Here is an 18,147-nt window from a genome sequence, read left to right on the forward strand (position 1 = left end):
CGCCGCTTTTAACAGTATTCCAGTAATATCACGGCGTGTCAGCTTAATGGGGGAGGAAAGCCCGAAGTGATGCAGGTCTCAGACGTTTACCACTTCGTTGAAACCCACGAGCACGGGTATGGTGCTGTTAACCTAGAAACATAATTGGAGCGAAGCGGAATTCGAACCCACAATCATAGGTTTCTGGCACCCCTAAGGGACGCAACTCTGCACTGCGAATCGCGGCGCCTTAGACAACTGGGCCACCCGTGCCCACTCAGGGGAACTGAATCAAGTTGAATGGATATCATAACAACACGAGTTATTTATATGGCGTTATAAATAGAGTTGTCACGTGAACAAACAATGTAACCGCCATCACGATAATTTGCACAACACAAATACACATACAGCTATCCTATATTTTTCAGAGAGACAACTTCATTGTATCGGCTTAAACTAGACCACAGGGACAGGTTCAGGAAAAAAGGTTTCGGAATCGTGAGCTTATATGAATACTTGAAGACATTTGAGGTTATGATGGAAGTCGACTTTATATTGAATATCCCACCATGAACAAAGCGACATGAGTGAATGCATACAGATCACGTGACATACTCCATCCGCCATGATACTAGGTTTGATGTTTAGCGCGAAAAGAGCTGTTGACGATTAATACATTCACAGGGAGTTATACAAGTTGTGACACTTTTTTTGTGTTGCATTGAGGAGGGTGGACAACGTGCTGTGTTTGTACCGAGTTTAGGTATGTATCGTCCTAAGGTTTGCCGATCTAACTAGATAAGTCTTATTTTATTATCAAGGTCGAGTAAATTGAAAGGATCTAACTAGATAAGTCTTATTTTATTATCAAGGTCGAGTAAATTGAAAGGATCTAATATGCTTACAAACAGAAGCAAGTTTCTGCAAAAAAACTACAACACTGGACTATTCGCATACAATTATAGACTGTGTGTAGAGTATTGTATTCTCCATGTTGAACAGTTTCCGTTCAGTTTCGTTTTAGGTGTAGAATAAATACCGTTGTGTATAAAATTGATATGGAATATGTTATCAGTACAACGAATCCGTCATCACGATATTTTATGTTACATAGATTTGATAATCATATTGAGGACTCTACACATACTTTGCAAACATGCTTTTACGGTGGGGCAGGACACGCTCACCTTTTCGCGAACACCTGGTATCATCCCCTTTTTATAGTTATTCATAAACACATGCTCATGATAAAGTCGGAACAATACATTCGACTCTGCTTTTAGCAGAGATTTTTTATTGATTATGGAAAGTGTTTTGTCGCTGATATTTCATAATATGTGAAATTAACTGATACTTATAGCGAGGTGAAGGAATGGCATCTTCATCGGCATGGAACCGATAAACAAGGTGTCACATTTGGTCCTTTTCTCGGGTTATTGCTGGCATGCATACCGACACAAAGGAAGATGAATAATGCATACACTAGCGCTACGAATGACTCCAATACGTTCGAGTAGAATTACAAGAGTCGAATCACGGGAGAATTACACTTAATGTGCAGAGGTTTATATCTTTAGGGATTCACATGTAGACACTGAACATTGATGTACACATTGTTTGGAAATGGTTGTGAAAATTCAATGGACGTTTGTTTTGAAACTCTTGTGAAACAAGAAAGAAGTGAGCAAAGCTCACATACCCCCGTTATCCCCGCTGGTCAACAACAAATAGTAAATACTTTGTTAATTAATGAAATAGTACATACTTCTAACTGATTTTAACTTCAATGTTTTAAAAACTAAGATTGAGTCCCCCCCCCCCCCCCGCCCCCCAAATCTCCCATGTTACCAGTGTTCACTACGAGGAAGTAGATCACCATGTACACCTTTGAATAAAAATTTGATTGAGGAGTTACATAAGAAGAATTATCAAAAGGACCAAAAATTGTTGATATAAAAACACATAAATAATGGAACAATATCATTTAAGAAAATCAATAAATTAATAATTTCCATCTAGCCTTAACAGATATGGTAAAGAATTCATAAATTCAAACTATCACAAAGCACAGATACTTATGATGATCTACATGTGTTGAAACAATTTTTGAAAATATATAAGCTATACAAAACCAGTCATCAAACTTTCTAAATTCCATCATGAGCAAAAGAGAAAACTTTCAGAATCTTATAAAAGATAAAAAACAATCATAGTGGTTAATGTAGCAAGTTTGCTGAAGCTAGGATACATAATATTGTAAACATGGATCGTACAAAAACTCTACCCAAAATTTATGTTTCAACATGATTCCATGGAAACGGCAAAAATTAAAAAAATCAGAATCTTAAAACTAGCAAACGGCACAAGTACTCATTGTGGTTAATGTGTGTAGAAAGTTTGGTGAAGCTAGGGTGCATAGTTAAAAAGATATAGGCCGTACAAAACACCCACCCTAAAAGTTTAAGTTTCTTAATGTTTCCATGGAAACGGTAAAAATTAAAAAGTTCAGAATCTTCAAACTAGCAAAATGGCACAAGTACTCATTGTGGTAAATGTGTGTAGCAAGTTTGATGAAGCTAGGGTGCATGGTTAAAAAGTTATGGGCTGTACAAAAGTTCGGACGGAAGGACGGACGGACGGAACGCTATATATACCCCCGATTTACATCGTAAACGGGGGTATAATGATGTTTGCTTTCGTTCACAATATGTGAAAGGGCAGAAAATTAGCTCATTTTTACATTATGTTATACATATTTAACCCTGATGTCGACTGACCGGATTCACATACATCTGGTTCATAAAATTACGCAATATGAAACTGATGACATTTTCTTTTTAGTTCCTTGGAATATAAGTAAAGTTTCCTAGGGGTATTAACATAGGTCTACTGGTATATTGGCAGCCATATCAAGCTTATCTCATTTGACCTCACTCTGGTAATATTTTAAAAGTTGATTTTTGTTTGGGTATTCATGTTATCTAAAGAGAATGCCTGTGACGTTTACACTTTGTTAATTGTACTGTGTTGGATTGCAACCAATACATTGTATAGTTTTCGTATTACTGTTTTAGTGTAAACAGTTCTCAGATTGGTGATACAGTTATGAAATTGCCAAACACATCAACGTTTCTTACTTACACTTATAGTATTGGACTAAGTGAACGTATTTGGTGTATGTACTTTTCTTTGCATGATTTGAAAGAACATCAACAATAAAAACATGTTTGCCATTTTCTTTATTGAATGGTATCATGTCAAATTGTAATACATGGTTTCCTTCATGATTAGTTTGAATGAAGATGTGTTGTCATTTACAGATGTTCACATATGTGAAAACGACATTCACTTGTTGTACAGCATTTACCCTTTGATCAAAAAGATTTTCTTATTTTGCCTTTCCAAAACCGCAGGAACGAGCTACAGGATGACAGCTTAAGGCTTTTCGTTCAATAATTTGGGTTACTTGCATTGATCAAGCTGAGCATTTTGAATAATGTATGAATGAGTGATGTCGTTTCATTATCACAGCTTTTCGCGACCACCTGGTGCCATCACTGATTTTCATCATTCATATACTTTTCACAGCTATTTGCCCTGTACGCTAAATGGAATCTGTTTGGATAGACTGGTTGTTTTCTTGCATTGCCAATGTATATATACCCATCTTTATCTCTTCCTTTCAGAATACTATGTATGGACAAAAAGACAAAATGCATTTTAAACAACCTTCTGTGGAGTGTACAACTATGTTGTAAAGATGAGTGACCTTCACACCATCGTGGATGTCGATGGGGAAGCAGTGAGAGCACACAGACCCAACTCTCAACCCAACACAGAACCTGTCCGACCATTGCCAACCACCCCTGCTCCACAGTCTGAGCCCGGCGCTGCCACAGTGCCGGCACATGGTTTCCAGAAATACTTTGAGGATAAATCAGTATTGTGCCCTTCAGGGTCTTCACATGAAGATATTGACGTCATAAGGGGACTATTGGAGCAGTCCCGGTCTACCATCGCTTGATAGACATTCAACATGTGAAAGAAAATGACACCGTGCATTGACAAATTCCCCCATCTTCTTTAGTTGATGGATCCTTACTGTGCTACCAACTTTCAAGAAACTAAAAATTACCAATACTTACACCAGATTGTGCTATTGAACTTAAGGATCCTCATTTCAAGGTTTAAAGAGGTATGTGTTTTGTAACATTTTGTTAATGTTTATGCCATTGTCAAGCTAGTAACTCACCCCGTCTTTGTCTGACAAGCTTATAATTTCACAAGGACAGTGTTCACGTTCAGTATACATACAGTCTAATCACAACAGCTATGTTCACAGTTGCTGAACAACTCTTCCATGTCCTGGCGGGGTTTCCTTCCCCATTTGTTTCGTCATTCTCTCGTCACGTGGAGACGTGTCTCGCTGTCAGAACGGAAATGCTACTATTAATCTGTAACTTTTCTCATTGCCAATTTGTAAACAGAGCAGTTTATTTCACGTCATGTATTCTGTATCAGATTACGTTTGGGCAATCAAGGTTTGGAGGTATTGAGTACTCAGTACTGGATCTGGCAAAATGGACCACTATTTGGTTAAATAGGGGCTAAATATAGACACATGATATTTGCATGGATCTCCTGGTATCCTAATTGCGACAGTACGAACGATAGGTGGATCGACATGCAACACGTGATATTAACAAAACGTAATGTTTCAACTTTTGAAAGACCTTGTTTATGGTGGGAAGATTCATTTAGTGAGCTTCTACCCACCTGCATGCTACCACCACGTGATGTTTGCAAACAACTTTAGTGACCTCTGGCCTTTGCCCATGAAAAAGTATAGTTCTTAAGGGATAGCCCATTTTTTTATGAAATACACATCTCAAGCTCCAAACCAAATATCTCATTTCAGTTTGCTTATACCTGTTACTAATAAACTTGTTCATAAATACAATTGTGACAAATTGTAGAATTGAACGAGAATATCACTACGCGCTGTAGTGCAGCTTCTGCGCGGAAGAATACAATCGCGAATGAAAACAGGCTCAATCGTTTCATTCACTTGGACGCCACTGTATCCTGAATCTTAGAAAGATATAGACAAATGTTCATCTGGAATGACAGCAGATCATTTAAGACCTACAGGTAACATATGGCAACATCAATAAAATTTCTGAATCCTCGTATTTATTTTTTATTCTGTTTGGCAAAATGGCGACACCGAGGATATGAACATGTAATACTTACATTTGTAGCAGTTTGCTAAAGGGTCAAATCGAGTTCATTGTTGGTCAATATTTTTCTTTTCAGGACGCTACAATCAGACCACGTTTTAAGGGTTGCCACGCACGGATGATAACGCTTCCTTCCAGGTAAGGCATCAACACGGAAATATTCAGGCGTCTCAAATTTCCTCCATGACTTATGCCTACTTGGAGAAATGTTTCGACGATTTAATCGAGTTAATAATAAAATATACCTTTTGCCTCTAAACGCACAATCATCCATTTTTGCTGAATGTAGTGATGTTTATACAGATATTTCTTTCCTATTTATGTTAAGTTGTTTATCCTAGTTTAAATCTAGGCCAAATGACTAACGATGTTAACTGTTAGATCAAATTCGCGTGATGCCTTCGGTATCGAGTGTATCCTCTCTCATATTATATGTGTATGTATTGGTACTGAGTCTTTGAATGGCATTTAGAAGTGGTACACATTAGGAAGGGAATTTATGGATGTCAATTTCAGGTGATGAAGGATCAAGCATATACTCCTAAACGTGACGTTCCTCATAATACAGAAGTTGATATCCATAAATTCTCTTCCTTATGTATAAGTACTTACATGGATAATGTCTGTTGTCTATGAATGTGTAGGAAGAAACATATTACACTGTCAGGTGTTTTTAAAACTTACACAAATAATTATGATTTTAATATATTCATTTTTAAAAACATTGACAACACACTTGGCATATAATTTACCTATAAATCATCCAATGTAGTATGGTAAGAAGCCTTAACGTGTAGCAAAAGAGAGCTGTGACCTATATAAGTAAGACATGCTAAGTTATAAACATTAAGTGAATAACATCTTTTTGTTAAGATGGCGGGAGAAGCAGCCCCCATAGCACAGGAAACACGTTCAGATGAGGAAGGCCAAATGTGTGTTAGCAGTTCAAAGAACCTTGGCAGAATGGAAGATCATTTTGAGTGGGCACACACAGAGATGCGCCAAGCACACAAGATGCCCTCAGACCAGACCAACCAGCACCCAGAAGATATAGGGGGACCCTTTGCTATTGTGTCAAGTGGCCAGATCCGACGGGAACCACCTATATCTAGGTCATATTTCATTCACCAATCAAAGGCCTGCAATGAAGCTCACATGGCCATGGCAGAGGAGCGGGATTATGTGCAGGAAGATACAGTCATTGCTTCCCCAAAGGAAGAAGACGTAAATACTTTTTCAATTTCCATATCTGGAACACACTTGCCAGACAACAACAAGGAATATCTACACTTCGTATTCATCCCACCCCTTCAACAGCGCTTCGACTGTGGGCTAAGGTCACTTGGTAGGAGATAAGTAATATAAGAAAGACATGGAAGGACAGGCACATCCAGACTCTGTGTCCAAATTTGACAATGCTTTAAATTTGTTTGAATACCTAATAATTAAATTGTGTTAGCATATTTTATTGGGCTTGTGTGAAGCCAAAGTTACTGTGATCACGGGATAACTGGGAGATTAAGAGCAATTATGACATGGACCATATGCTTATGGTTTTACAGATTTTAAGTGTGTACAGAACAGACACTTGTAAAACCAGATCAAAGACTAATGTGTTATTTTTAATTGGTATTAAATGAAACTGATGTACATCGCATGCAGCTTGCATGAAACCATTTCAATTATTTAAGAACACCAAGACTGCATTTGAAATTTGATTTTGCTTAATCTTTGCTTAAGAACATCAAAATCTTATTTTGTTCATCTTCAGATTATTAAATAGTAGTACATTTTCTATCTTGAAAGAAAAAGGGAGGGGTTTTGTCTTATGTGTTTCACAATTCAATAGATACGAAGATCTATCTGCCACTGATCTTATTATACCAATGGTGCATTGTTCGCTACTGACCTGTGGGTCCCCAAGTCGACTGAGGTTGGGGGTGATGAAGTAGGTGATGCCCTCCTTGGCTCCAGGGAGGAGGGAGCCTCTGACTAGCAGGATGGCCATGATTATATAGGGCATGGTTGCCGTCACCCATACCACCTGGGGAGAAAAAAACATAGAGCATCACAAACTCATGTGTAAAGACCATGTAGAGAAAATATTATTGTTTCAGTTTTAAAATGTATTATTTACAATTTATTCATTTGGCAAACATTACGCCCCCCCCCCCCCCCTCTCATATTGATGTAAATGTGTGTATACATGAGCATATGCTGATTGTGCATGTTTACATGTATCTGTATCGAGTCCATGTGCCTTAATGATCACTTCTCGGATATGGTGCTTTTACTGACGCTTTTGTCGGTCATTTCACACCCTGTACATTGTAAAGGAATCTGAACTTATTTTTAAAAAATGGATCAATTCATTGAAGCCAAACACCTGTAAAGGTGATGCTGGTTACGGGAGGGGAGGGGGTATCATAATGATGAAACGTTAGTATTAGTGTTTTGGTTAGTGCGGTGGGGGTTATTATTGGTGTTGGTGTTGGTTGTATAGTTTTGTTGATTTGTTTGTTGTTTAACGCCGCAGTCAACACTATTCCAGCTATATGGCGGCAGTCTGTAAATAATCGAGTCTGGACCTAACAATCCAGTGATTGACATCATGAGCACCGATGTACCTAACTGGGATACGATGATGTGCATCAAACAAGTCAGCGAGCCTGACCACCCGGTCCCGTTAGTTGCCGCTTGCAAGCACGGGTTGCTGAAGACCAATTGTAAACCGGATCTTTACAGGGGTGTATACATAAGGGTGTCTACTAGCATACTCTTTCTGCTGTTGAATGAGTCTCATACAACTGAGTAAAAAACAACATCGTTCCACTCTAATATTTTTTACAGCCCCTTTACTGATCATTGGCATCATTGTTCAACTACGTGAAAAAATAACAAATATATCGCCTGTAATTGTTTCTGTATTGCAAGTTAAGGTATAACACATATTGCATGTTTGAATGGATTCATTATAGCTGTTTTCACAACACGTCACGCCGAAGACCCGGGTTCGATTCCCGACATGGGTACAATGTGTGAAGCACATTTCTGGTGTCCCCCCGCCGTGATATTGCTGGAATATTGCTAAAAGCGGCGTAAAACCATACTCACTCACTGTTTTCAAAATGTTATGGAACGTTATGTGAAACCTTCTTTTTACAAAGGATATATGTACGTTCATCAGTGGAGAAGAAAAGGAACATTTGGTCTATATATGATCATTTCTATGACAAGCTCACAGGCTTATAATCAGCTGTAAGTATAATCAGCTGATTGACGCTGTGCTTAACACAATGTACATCTCCATCGTACCTTCAGTCGTGTACTGGACCATGTAAGACTGACATACGGTCACACAACACAGAAATATGTCAGGTGGATTACTGGACCATGTAAGACTGACATACGGTCACACAACACAGAAATATGTCAGGTGCATTACTGGACCATGTAAGACTGGCATACGGTCACACAACACAGAAATATGTCAGGTGTATTACTGGACCATGTAAGACTGACATATGGTCACACAACACAGAAATATGTCAGGTGCATTACTGGACCATGTAAGACTGACATACGGTCACACAACACAGAAATATGTCAGGTGCATTACCACAATGTACACAGTAATGTTTTTCAGTCAGTTGCATTTGCCTTTTATTCACGGTTGCCTTATCAATTTAATCTACGTTTCTATCATATCTGTGAACATATTGTTTCTGTTATGCATTTGTTTATGTGTATATATTCGGTCGAGGGTTGATCATTGTTCATCACAAACTCCTTGTTAATCGAATGCGCTGAAGGCAGTGTTTTTCATTACTGTAGAAAACATTCTACACTTATTTGAATACGTCAGTACTTGTATACATATTTGTTTAAATATATTGGATACAACAGGAACTGTTCCGATGTTAAAATATACTTAAAGATACTTTGTCATCAATGTCATCAATGTCATTACTACATAAGTATACATACTTTAATGATGTTATGTGTATTACAAAAGTTATCATATAATGTTAAAATGTGTGTATAATGATACATTGTATTATAGTAGAAAGTGATGGTTAATGAAAGCACGCTGCCTTATACCTGGATGTGATGAAGTGTGAACGATGGGAAACAGGCATGTTGTTCAGTGAAACTGTTGATAACCAATGGAATGCTAGATAGCAACCTGTTCTTATCATAATTGAATGAATGACGCTTGTAAACAATTCCACAGGTCTGTTTTGAAGAGAGATATTCAAATAATTGTTTACACAAACAGGAAACAAACCCATTATATGCTATTTGGTGTACGCCTGGATTTGTAACAGCTGATGAGATGTAGGTGCCAGACTTAGCCTCGAATCGCCTTGCATGGCGTTTTGACGATCACTCGGCGATAATGAATCAGTGATTAAAATTAAACATGACACTGCATGTTTCAAACTGGTGTGTTGACATGTGTATTGCTATCTGCTTCTTCCTGATTAGTGTTAGTGTTTTTACATTCATTTCGTTTTTAGTTTCAACAAAATCAGTAAATGCACCATCGTGTGACCGTATGTATGTGTGTACTTATTCATTAAAGGTGCATGGCTTATAATTCCTTGTCTGAGTTTCTTTCATGTTGGCCATTCAATATTGTTATTTCGAGATTGTTTAGAGATCTGTTCTTCCATGACAAAACCCTCGGATGTTTGGTAAGAAAAGGTTCCCAGAGCCTCATGTTTGTCGAGATTGTTCAGAGATATGTTCTTCCATGACAAAACCCTCGGATGTTTGGTAAGATAAGGTTCCCAGAGCCTCATGTTTGTCGAGATTGTTTACAGATATGTTCTTCCATGACAAAACCCTCGGATTTTTGGTAAGATAAGGTTCTCAGAGCCTCATGTTTGTCGAGATTGTTTAGAGATATGTTCTTCCATGACAAAACCCTCGGATGTTTGGTAAGATAAGGTTCCCAGAGCCTCATGTTTGTCGAGATTGTTTAGAGATATGTTCTTCCATGACAAAACCCTCGGATGTTTGGTAAGATAAGGTTCCCAGAGCCTCCTGTTTGTCGAGTGGACACCGGGTGTCCAGGCTGCGTGACGTGGCTGATTTGGTGTCACCATCGCCCCTGATGACATTGTTTCCCAGCAATGCCACGTTTCATAAAATCGACCTCATGAGGATAAGGATTAGAATAGGGCCCCAGGTCTATAATGCTTGGTGTTATAATATAGTAGGATTGAGTGGTTATATATACTGAGTGGTACATGTGAGACCTTGGCCCTGTTCACAAAGCGATCTAAACGCTTAGACGATCGTAACTACCATACTTTAACATAGACTTACGACAGTCGTAGTGCTACGGTCGCTTTGTGGAACGGGGCCATAGCTTACCCTGTGTTATCTTCATCAGATAAAAGGGGCGGTCGGGTAGCCTGGTGGTTTAAGCGTTCGCTTGTCACACCGACGACCCGGGTTCGATTCCCGACATGGGTAAAATGTGTGACGCCAATTTCTGGTGTCCCCCACTGTGATGTTCCTGGATATTGCTAAAAGCGGCGTAAAACCATACTCACTCATCAGACAACGTGGGACGTTGCTGATATCAGTCACTGGTTTGTCTGGTCCAGATTTTATCATTACAGGCCGCTGTGCCAAATAGCCGGAATATGGCTAACTCGAACGTTTAAAAGCATGTACTTTTCACATACCTGTATATATGGTTATATTTAAGAGTTGTTTGTACAGTTAACTATTTTGTCGAATTGACCAGAGGTCTTTATCTTCTACATCTTTCTTTGTCAAAACGGCTCAATATGTTAATTGTAACTATCACTTATATTTTGAACCATCCTCTATCGAGTTATGAATTGGAATTTGACTAAAAACGTGTCTTTATTTTAATGTTTGTACAATACAAACACTTCGTTGTTGCCCTGCCTAGTTCGGCATTAAGGGGATAAAACAAGGAATGGCTAGGAGTCAGTATTCACCTGAACTGATAAACAATTCCGTAACTATTTAAAATGGTTAATGTCAACCATTTGTCTCACAGAAAGGGAAGGGGGGAAAACAACAATACAACCTTCTACAATGGTTCCCATAATTAACCAGAATTGACATGTTCAAGAAAAACAATACGTACCTTGCCTGTGCTCTTCACCCCCTTCCACAGGCAGAAGTACAGGAGGGTGAAGGTCAGCAGAGTGCACAGTGCCAGCTGCCATCTCACCGGACCAAGGTCATCTATACCAGAACTCTTGTGGAGATTCAGGACACCCCGTCTGTGGGAAACAGAACGCTACATGACCAGGATGCTCGTAAACCGAATACTTAATAACTAATCCGAGGCATAGTGAATACGCATTTAGTTCTATTTATAGACATCAGCACAATATATAGCAACACTCACAATCTTCAGTCACATGACGCGACTGTAGGTCCAAATGTACGCTTATATATATGTGTTTATCGTGATGCAGGGATGTGAATCAGTGATTTTGGCCTTTAACATATTACGTCATATCAGTCATTATACCACACACACAAGTTCACAAGTCCATATCTCCTGGGTTTAAGTTTTATATATGACTGTTGACACATTCAACCCGCACAAGCAACATGAACAAATCGATATAACACAGTGACATATATGAGAATAGAAATATCAGCTTTCGCACAGGTAACTGCCGTGTAGGAACTGAATTAATGCATTTGGCTCGAAGATGGTCGCAATAGAGGCTGACGTCCGAGGTTCGATCCCCGGCCGCATCATACCAAAAGACGTTAAAAGATGGTACTTGTTCTTACCCTGTCTGGCGCTGCGGCTGTTAAACTGCGGCATGGTATCTCAGTGGGCTAGCACGTCGCTATTTATGTGCAATAATCTTGACGTTAAACTCTATTTCACCTCATCTCCTAACAACCGGTCAGTCTTGGTACATATTCTATAAGCGACCCATGCTTGCCGTAAAAGGAGACTAACGGGATCGGGTGGTCAGGCTCGCTGACTTGGTTTATGCACGGTCATCGATCCCAATTGCGTGGATCGATGCTCATGATATCGATCACTGGGTTGTCTGGTCCAGACCCGATTATTTACAGACCGCCGTCACATAGCTGGAATATTGCTGAGTGCGGCATCAAACAACAAACCAACCAACCAACAACATATTCTATATCTATCCTACATATGTATGTGGATAATGGATAGTGCTACTTTTTGTTAGCAAAAAATCTTGTAAACACATGTTAAATAGTCTTACAAAGAACATTTGACACCAAACCAAGAGCCATATGTGGTTTTATTGTTATCTTAAAAGCATCAAACAACCGCCCTGATCCCACAACCAGCGTGCATGCATATTGAAATCCCAGCTAAAGGCCGAGCTGTAACTGTGACGTCATCATAGAGAGACATCCACCATTTTGTTTCGTTTACAGTGCATAAATCTTCATGACAATGAAGTCATTTTCCGTTATTCTCTGTATTGAAGACGCAGAAATGGGTATTGTGTGGGCGTACGACTGCACAAGTTCATCAAACAAACGTACAAAGTGTCATTTCTAGAAATTTTCAAGCGAAAGGGCCGATTTAACGAGGAGGAAAGTTTGGAAAAGCGATGTCAGCGAGGAAGAAAATGGAACCCGCCTGAACATGCTGTTTTGTGTTTCTTGCTTTTAGAGGCATCTGTCTATGAGAGAGTCCACACATACTAAACGAACTTGGTTACGAAAATAAATTTCGCATTTATTGCTACATATAATCCATGACTGACTCCCCTCGTACAACAATTACAAAGGACCATGCACATTGATCATATTACATGTTAAGGTTATATTTTTGGCACAATTTTAGTGTACATAAATTCACATATTCAGTTCCTGGTCTTGTGTACTTGAAACCCTTGTCTGATTCTGCGGAAAGGTCTCTCTTATTGGATTCACAAAATATGCAGGATGAACTTTTCTACATTTTTAGGGTGCCAACCCCTCGTCTCCTGAATCCCAAATACCATCTAATTTTTTACTCTGTGACTCATTTGCTCACCCCTGAAACCGGAATACTACTGAACACAATCTCAAAAGCATTGAGAAAAGGTGCGATTTCAAGTACAATTACTGAAAAAATATCGAAAAAAGTAAATATATGAAGGATACTTTTGAGTACACCATCAATATTTATATAAATATTGAATCTGCATACCATGTAGTAAAATTACTGAGTCCCGCGTACCACATCGCTGAGTACCGAATACCCTCTAAATAGACCCCTGAATCCCGCGTCCCAAAAGGGGATTGGCAGCCTCATTTTTGTACATTACATAAACCTTTCTATATGAAAACAGGGTAGATGATATACATGAAGATGTCTTGGTCATGAAAAATGAAAAATAAAAAAAATACCAAGTACAAATTGCCTCGGGAATGATTTTAGATAAATGTTAACGTGAAAAAAGTATTTGTGTGTCAGTTTTATTTGATACATGTTTATTATCGATTATCATTAATCAGAGGCGGATCCAGTTTTTCTCAAACGAACTGCTTTTACCCTCGGTGAGGAGGGAAGTTTTTACTGGTTGTGGATTTCAAAAGGAGGGGGGTTCGGGGTGGGGATGGTTTACTGCCCCGAATCTCGCCTCTGGATCCAACACTGACGATTATTTCAGTCATTTCCAGCCAAATTCTGGGATAAGTCATTGTTTGACAAAAACTGTTTTAGGTGACATAATCCTGAATTTGGTTACATTTTGAGAGAAATTTTGACAGGTATTTATAGTGTGATATTGTCATTTCATTTGTTTGTTGTTAAATATATTTATTTCATTCTTCGTTTGTGTCTCTCTCTAATATAGGGTAGTCCATGTTATACTGGTGAATGTTTTTTTTGTATTACAAGACGAGTAGAGTCACAGTGCTTGTAGTGAGCTGAATGTACATGTATGCCACTAATATCCTTCTATTTATCTTGTTTGCAAGTCAACTCTCCACTTTGACGCCACGTCACGCGATGACAACTATGCTCATTAACTCTCGGTAGTTTCCGGAGGACGAGTAGGTTTTAACGGGCTTTTTTGTCACAAATATCGAGTTTTATCTTTCAAGATACTTGTTTTAATATGCTTTGTAAATGATTTAATCCCATATTGATAGTTTTCTGTACATCTCCTATAACGCCGCACTCAGCAACATTCTAAAAAAAGAAGACAGCCTGTAAAGAGTCGAGTAAGGACCAGACAATCCTGTGATTGGATGCAGCTACTGGTGATAACTACCCCATGTCTACATCGTCTGAAGGCCTCCATGTTTTGTTTGTTTACAATTACTGGATATAATCAGGCGTAGGTAACCAGTACTTGTACACAACACGGCAGTGTCCCAGACACGCCAGTTGATGGAGCTCCACCATCTATGACTGATGCTATCAGAGAAGCTCTGTTGACTTGTGAGAGACTTTGTACTGAATCAACAGACAGTCGATATCTCTGCATAGATTCACTCTCGTCAGTAAAGAACTTGATGTAAGATAACATTATTTCTGTCAAAACCGAATTAAAAACTATAATGGATTTCATTGTGACCATGAAACATGCACGAATGTATTTCTACAATGTTAAGAAAGTACAACACACGAAAACGTAGTATTGTATTTATTATTTCAAATTCAAAATGACATACTTCCGTTTGTTTCTCAGTGAGTAACAAACTGATTAACGCTGATCTTTTAATGTTCTGTATGATCAGGGTTGACATTACTGATAGACTATGATTTCACAGGTTTGTTTGAGAGAAAACGTGTTTAACAGACAACCAAAGACAACGTGAGTATTAATAATTATGAATTGAACTCCTAATATTTGGGCTACAAAAGTCAAAACTCTTTTATACAGCCTTGGATTTGGATATATATGGGAGAACCAATATGTTATTTGCCCCGAATCATTTACTTCCGAATGTGAAGATCGGTTAAAATTTGCTTACGAACAGGGCTGGCATTGGTCTTTAGCAAATAGTTCTAAAATGTTCCACTATACACTTTTCAAAAATTCATTTAGTCTAGAGTTGTATTTGTCTGCTATCACTATCAACAAATTTCGTGTTGCACTAGCCCAGTTTCGCTGTAGCTCCCACACTCTCCATATTGAGACTGGTAGATACGTTAATACTCCACGAGAGCAGAGATTGTGCAATAGTTGCAACCAAAGATATGTCGAGAATGAATATCATTTTTTATTAATTTGTAACGCTTATGATGAACTTCGTCTTCAGTATTTACCACAGAAGTATTTTGTACATCCTACTCTTGCTAAATTCAATATGCTTATGGCGGTAAACAATGAAACTGTAATTAGAAATGTTGCAACTTTTATATACCATGATATGAATGTTAGACTCCAAACACTAAGCATATAAATGTTAATGATGGACCGAATATTGTACCATGGGCCGCTGGCTCCTAATACTTTATTTCAACAGTCGGGGGGTCGGGTGGCCCAGTCGTCTAAGGCGCAGAGTTGCAGTCCCTTGGGCACGCCAGAAACCTATAATTGTGGGTTCGAATCCCGGTTCGCCGCGATTATGTTACTAGGTTTGTCAGCACCATACCCGTTCTCGTGGGTTACACCGAAGTGACATGCCGTGATATAACCGGAATGCTGTTAAAAGCGTCGTTAAACCCAACTGACTCACTCACTCACTATTTCAACAGTCAAACTAATCTCTAGGTTTGACAGTCCTTGACAAATATATGTCTGACACTATATCCTACTCCGTTTTTTCAAACGATTTTTTGTATTGTAATAACGTTGTGGCTTGACTGGCGGGATAGAAACATTGATCGTGACGAAAGTGGAGACTTCTATTGCTCGGGAGAAACATTCGAGGCACTTTTAGCTTGACCAAGGTCTGAATTTAAATCACTCGTCTCGATTAGTCACCGGATGTGCTACCCATTCCTGTGATACCGGATTCGTGTCAGACTACGTGGATGTGAGCGCTGTTACATATGTTACATGTGATATCAGGGGGATGTTATCAGCCTTTGATATCAACCACACAAATGGTAATCACCTACCCAAATCTCATATGGAGTAATTTATGGCGTTTTGTGGCCGCACTCATCAATATTCCAGCTATATGATGGCGGTCTGTAAATAATCGAGTCTGGACCAGACAATCCAGTGATTGACATTATGAGCTTCGATCAACGCAAATGGGATACGATGACATGCGTCAACCAAGTCAGCGAACCTGACCACCTGATCCCGTTAGTTGCATCTTACCAGAAGCATCTATAGCGTAGTTTACAAGTTCGTGTGATTAGAATCAGTTGCTGTATTTTACGCTTCTTTCAGTATATCAAAGATTGTAAGCTGCATGTGAGAACAAAGCAGGCGATAAAGTTCTTGTATTAGACATTGATCACTTTGGTGACCATATCAGGGAGATTCTTGGATTCGAACATTGGATCATGGCACGCCAAAGGGCCGCAACTCTGCAAAACGACTCGCTGCTTCTTTGACGACAGGGCAGTTCCTGCCTCTAGATGTCATGAGAAAACGTGTGAACTAGACAGATATACACAGATGATGGATCACATCGTATTTATATTCTCGTGTATCAATCCTTTTAAGCATGCATACTATTTGCGACGTGGTCCCCACTATTATTTGTTCGTGTTATGTTTAACACCGCACTCCGTAATAATCAGCTATATGACGGCGGTCTCTTAGTAATCGAGTCTGGACCAGACAATCCAGTGACTGACAGCATGATCATCGATCCACATAACTGAAATCCGATGATATGCACTCAACCACGTCACCTCGCCTGATCGCCTAATCCATTTAGACATCTCTAGCAAGCATGGGTTATTAGAGACGTCCACTATAAGTGACCGAGTGAGGATGGATCTACTCTACTTTAAGCATGACGACGGGGGACACCAGAAATGGCCTTCGCACATCATACCCATGTCGGGAATCGAACCCGGGCCTTCGGCGTGACGAGCAAATGCTTTAACCACTAGGCTACCCGACCGTCCCTCTCTCCACTAAAAACCGTAATACCTAGTCATATAGCCCCCTTGAATAATTACACTATTTCACAGGCCAAGCATCTTAAAAGCAGTCGATGAATCTAAAGTTGCAAATATGAAATGTCCTTCCATCCTTGAACTTGAAAAGCAACATGTACTGTAGATCAAAAGAATCCATTTTGTCATTCTTTGGTGGTGTCAGACGAACTGTTAATTGTTTCCCGATAGAAGAATTAGCATCTTTCACCAACTGAATTGTCATTTCCTCATCTATTACATGTGATTACAGTGTACCCCCGGTTGTTTAACGCCTGGGGTGTGCGTGTCAGTGAGCCTCTTATAAACAAACGCACTGTTTAGCAAGCATAGGTGGAGTTCCATTGTTCTATCCGGCATCCTCACGTTTTTTCTTCAGCTGTTAAAGGTATTCATCGAGCGCTCATTCCAAGCGCTGCTTCATCCCCAAACGAAGCTTATACATTATTGGGCTATTTTCGGCGCATGAAAGTTTTCTACACATTAGTTGTAACTAGTAGTTATAACGCTTGAGTTCTGTGCAGACAGGAAATTCAACGGTGACGTATTTTGGTCACGTGTTACTTGAGGTATTCCTGTCTGTGGGTATCGCTCGATGTCTTTCTTTAATTGATAAAGTTATTTGACCATAACCTTTGAAATATACACTGTCACTGTCATCGGGTTCACCAAACGAAAGAGACAGGATATAAGATACTAATACTGTAAAGAAAATCTATTCCTCATATCCTAATCCCGAAGAGATGTCATAAAATGTATTGTCAGACAGCCTTTTAGTTTAGATCAAGCTTCACCTTTCCCTGTACTTAGAACGCTTTTCAAGCTGTTCCACCCTTTGGCGTCTACATTTCACAACAATCACGT

The 18,147-nt window shown here is 39.2% G+C and overlaps 1 protein-coding gene and 1 long non-coding RNA gene across 6 annotated transcripts in view; one reads left to right on the forward strand and one right to left on the reverse strand.

Annotated features, from left to right (window-relative positions):
- The window catches only part of LOC139454159 (sodium-dependent dopamine transporter-like), an 85,892-nt gene that overhangs the window by 22,891 nt on the left and 44,854 nt on the right, over nucleotides 1-18,147 (reverse strand). For all 4 annotated transcript variants that reach the window (XM_071235698.1, XM_071235695.1, XM_071235697.1 and 1 more), the window contains exons 5-6: nucleotides 11,356-11,494; nucleotides 7,132-7,266 (exon numbers count right to left, since the gene is read on the reverse strand). In XM_071235698.1, the coding sequence (XP_071091799.1) occupies nucleotides 7,132-7,266; nucleotides 11,356-11,494 (274 nt within the window). The remainder of the gene's footprint in view (nucleotides 1-7,131; nucleotides 7,267-11,355; nucleotides 11,495-18,147) is intronic.
- On the forward strand, nucleotides 613-7,075 carry LOC139454160 (uncharacterized). Of its 2 annotated transcripts, XR_011652444.1 has the most exons (4): nucleotides 613-745; nucleotides 3,669-4,177; nucleotides 5,299-5,360; nucleotides 6,096-7,075. It is a non-coding gene; the product is annotated as an uncharacterized lncRNA (long non-coding RNA). The 2 variants fall into 2 exon arrangements; XR_011652445.1 differs by lacking the exons at nucleotides 613-745; nucleotides 3,669-4,177 and adding an exon at nucleotides 5,043-5,133.

This window comes from Haliotis cracherodii, unplaced genomic scaffold (genome assembly GCF_022045235.1).
Source record: "Haliotis cracherodii isolate W230 unplaced genomic scaffold, xgHalCrac1.p SCAF_10, whole genome shotgun sequence".
NCBI classification, from domain to species: domain Eukaryota; kingdom Metazoa; phylum Mollusca; class Gastropoda; order Lepetellida; family Haliotidae; genus Haliotis; species Haliotis cracherodii.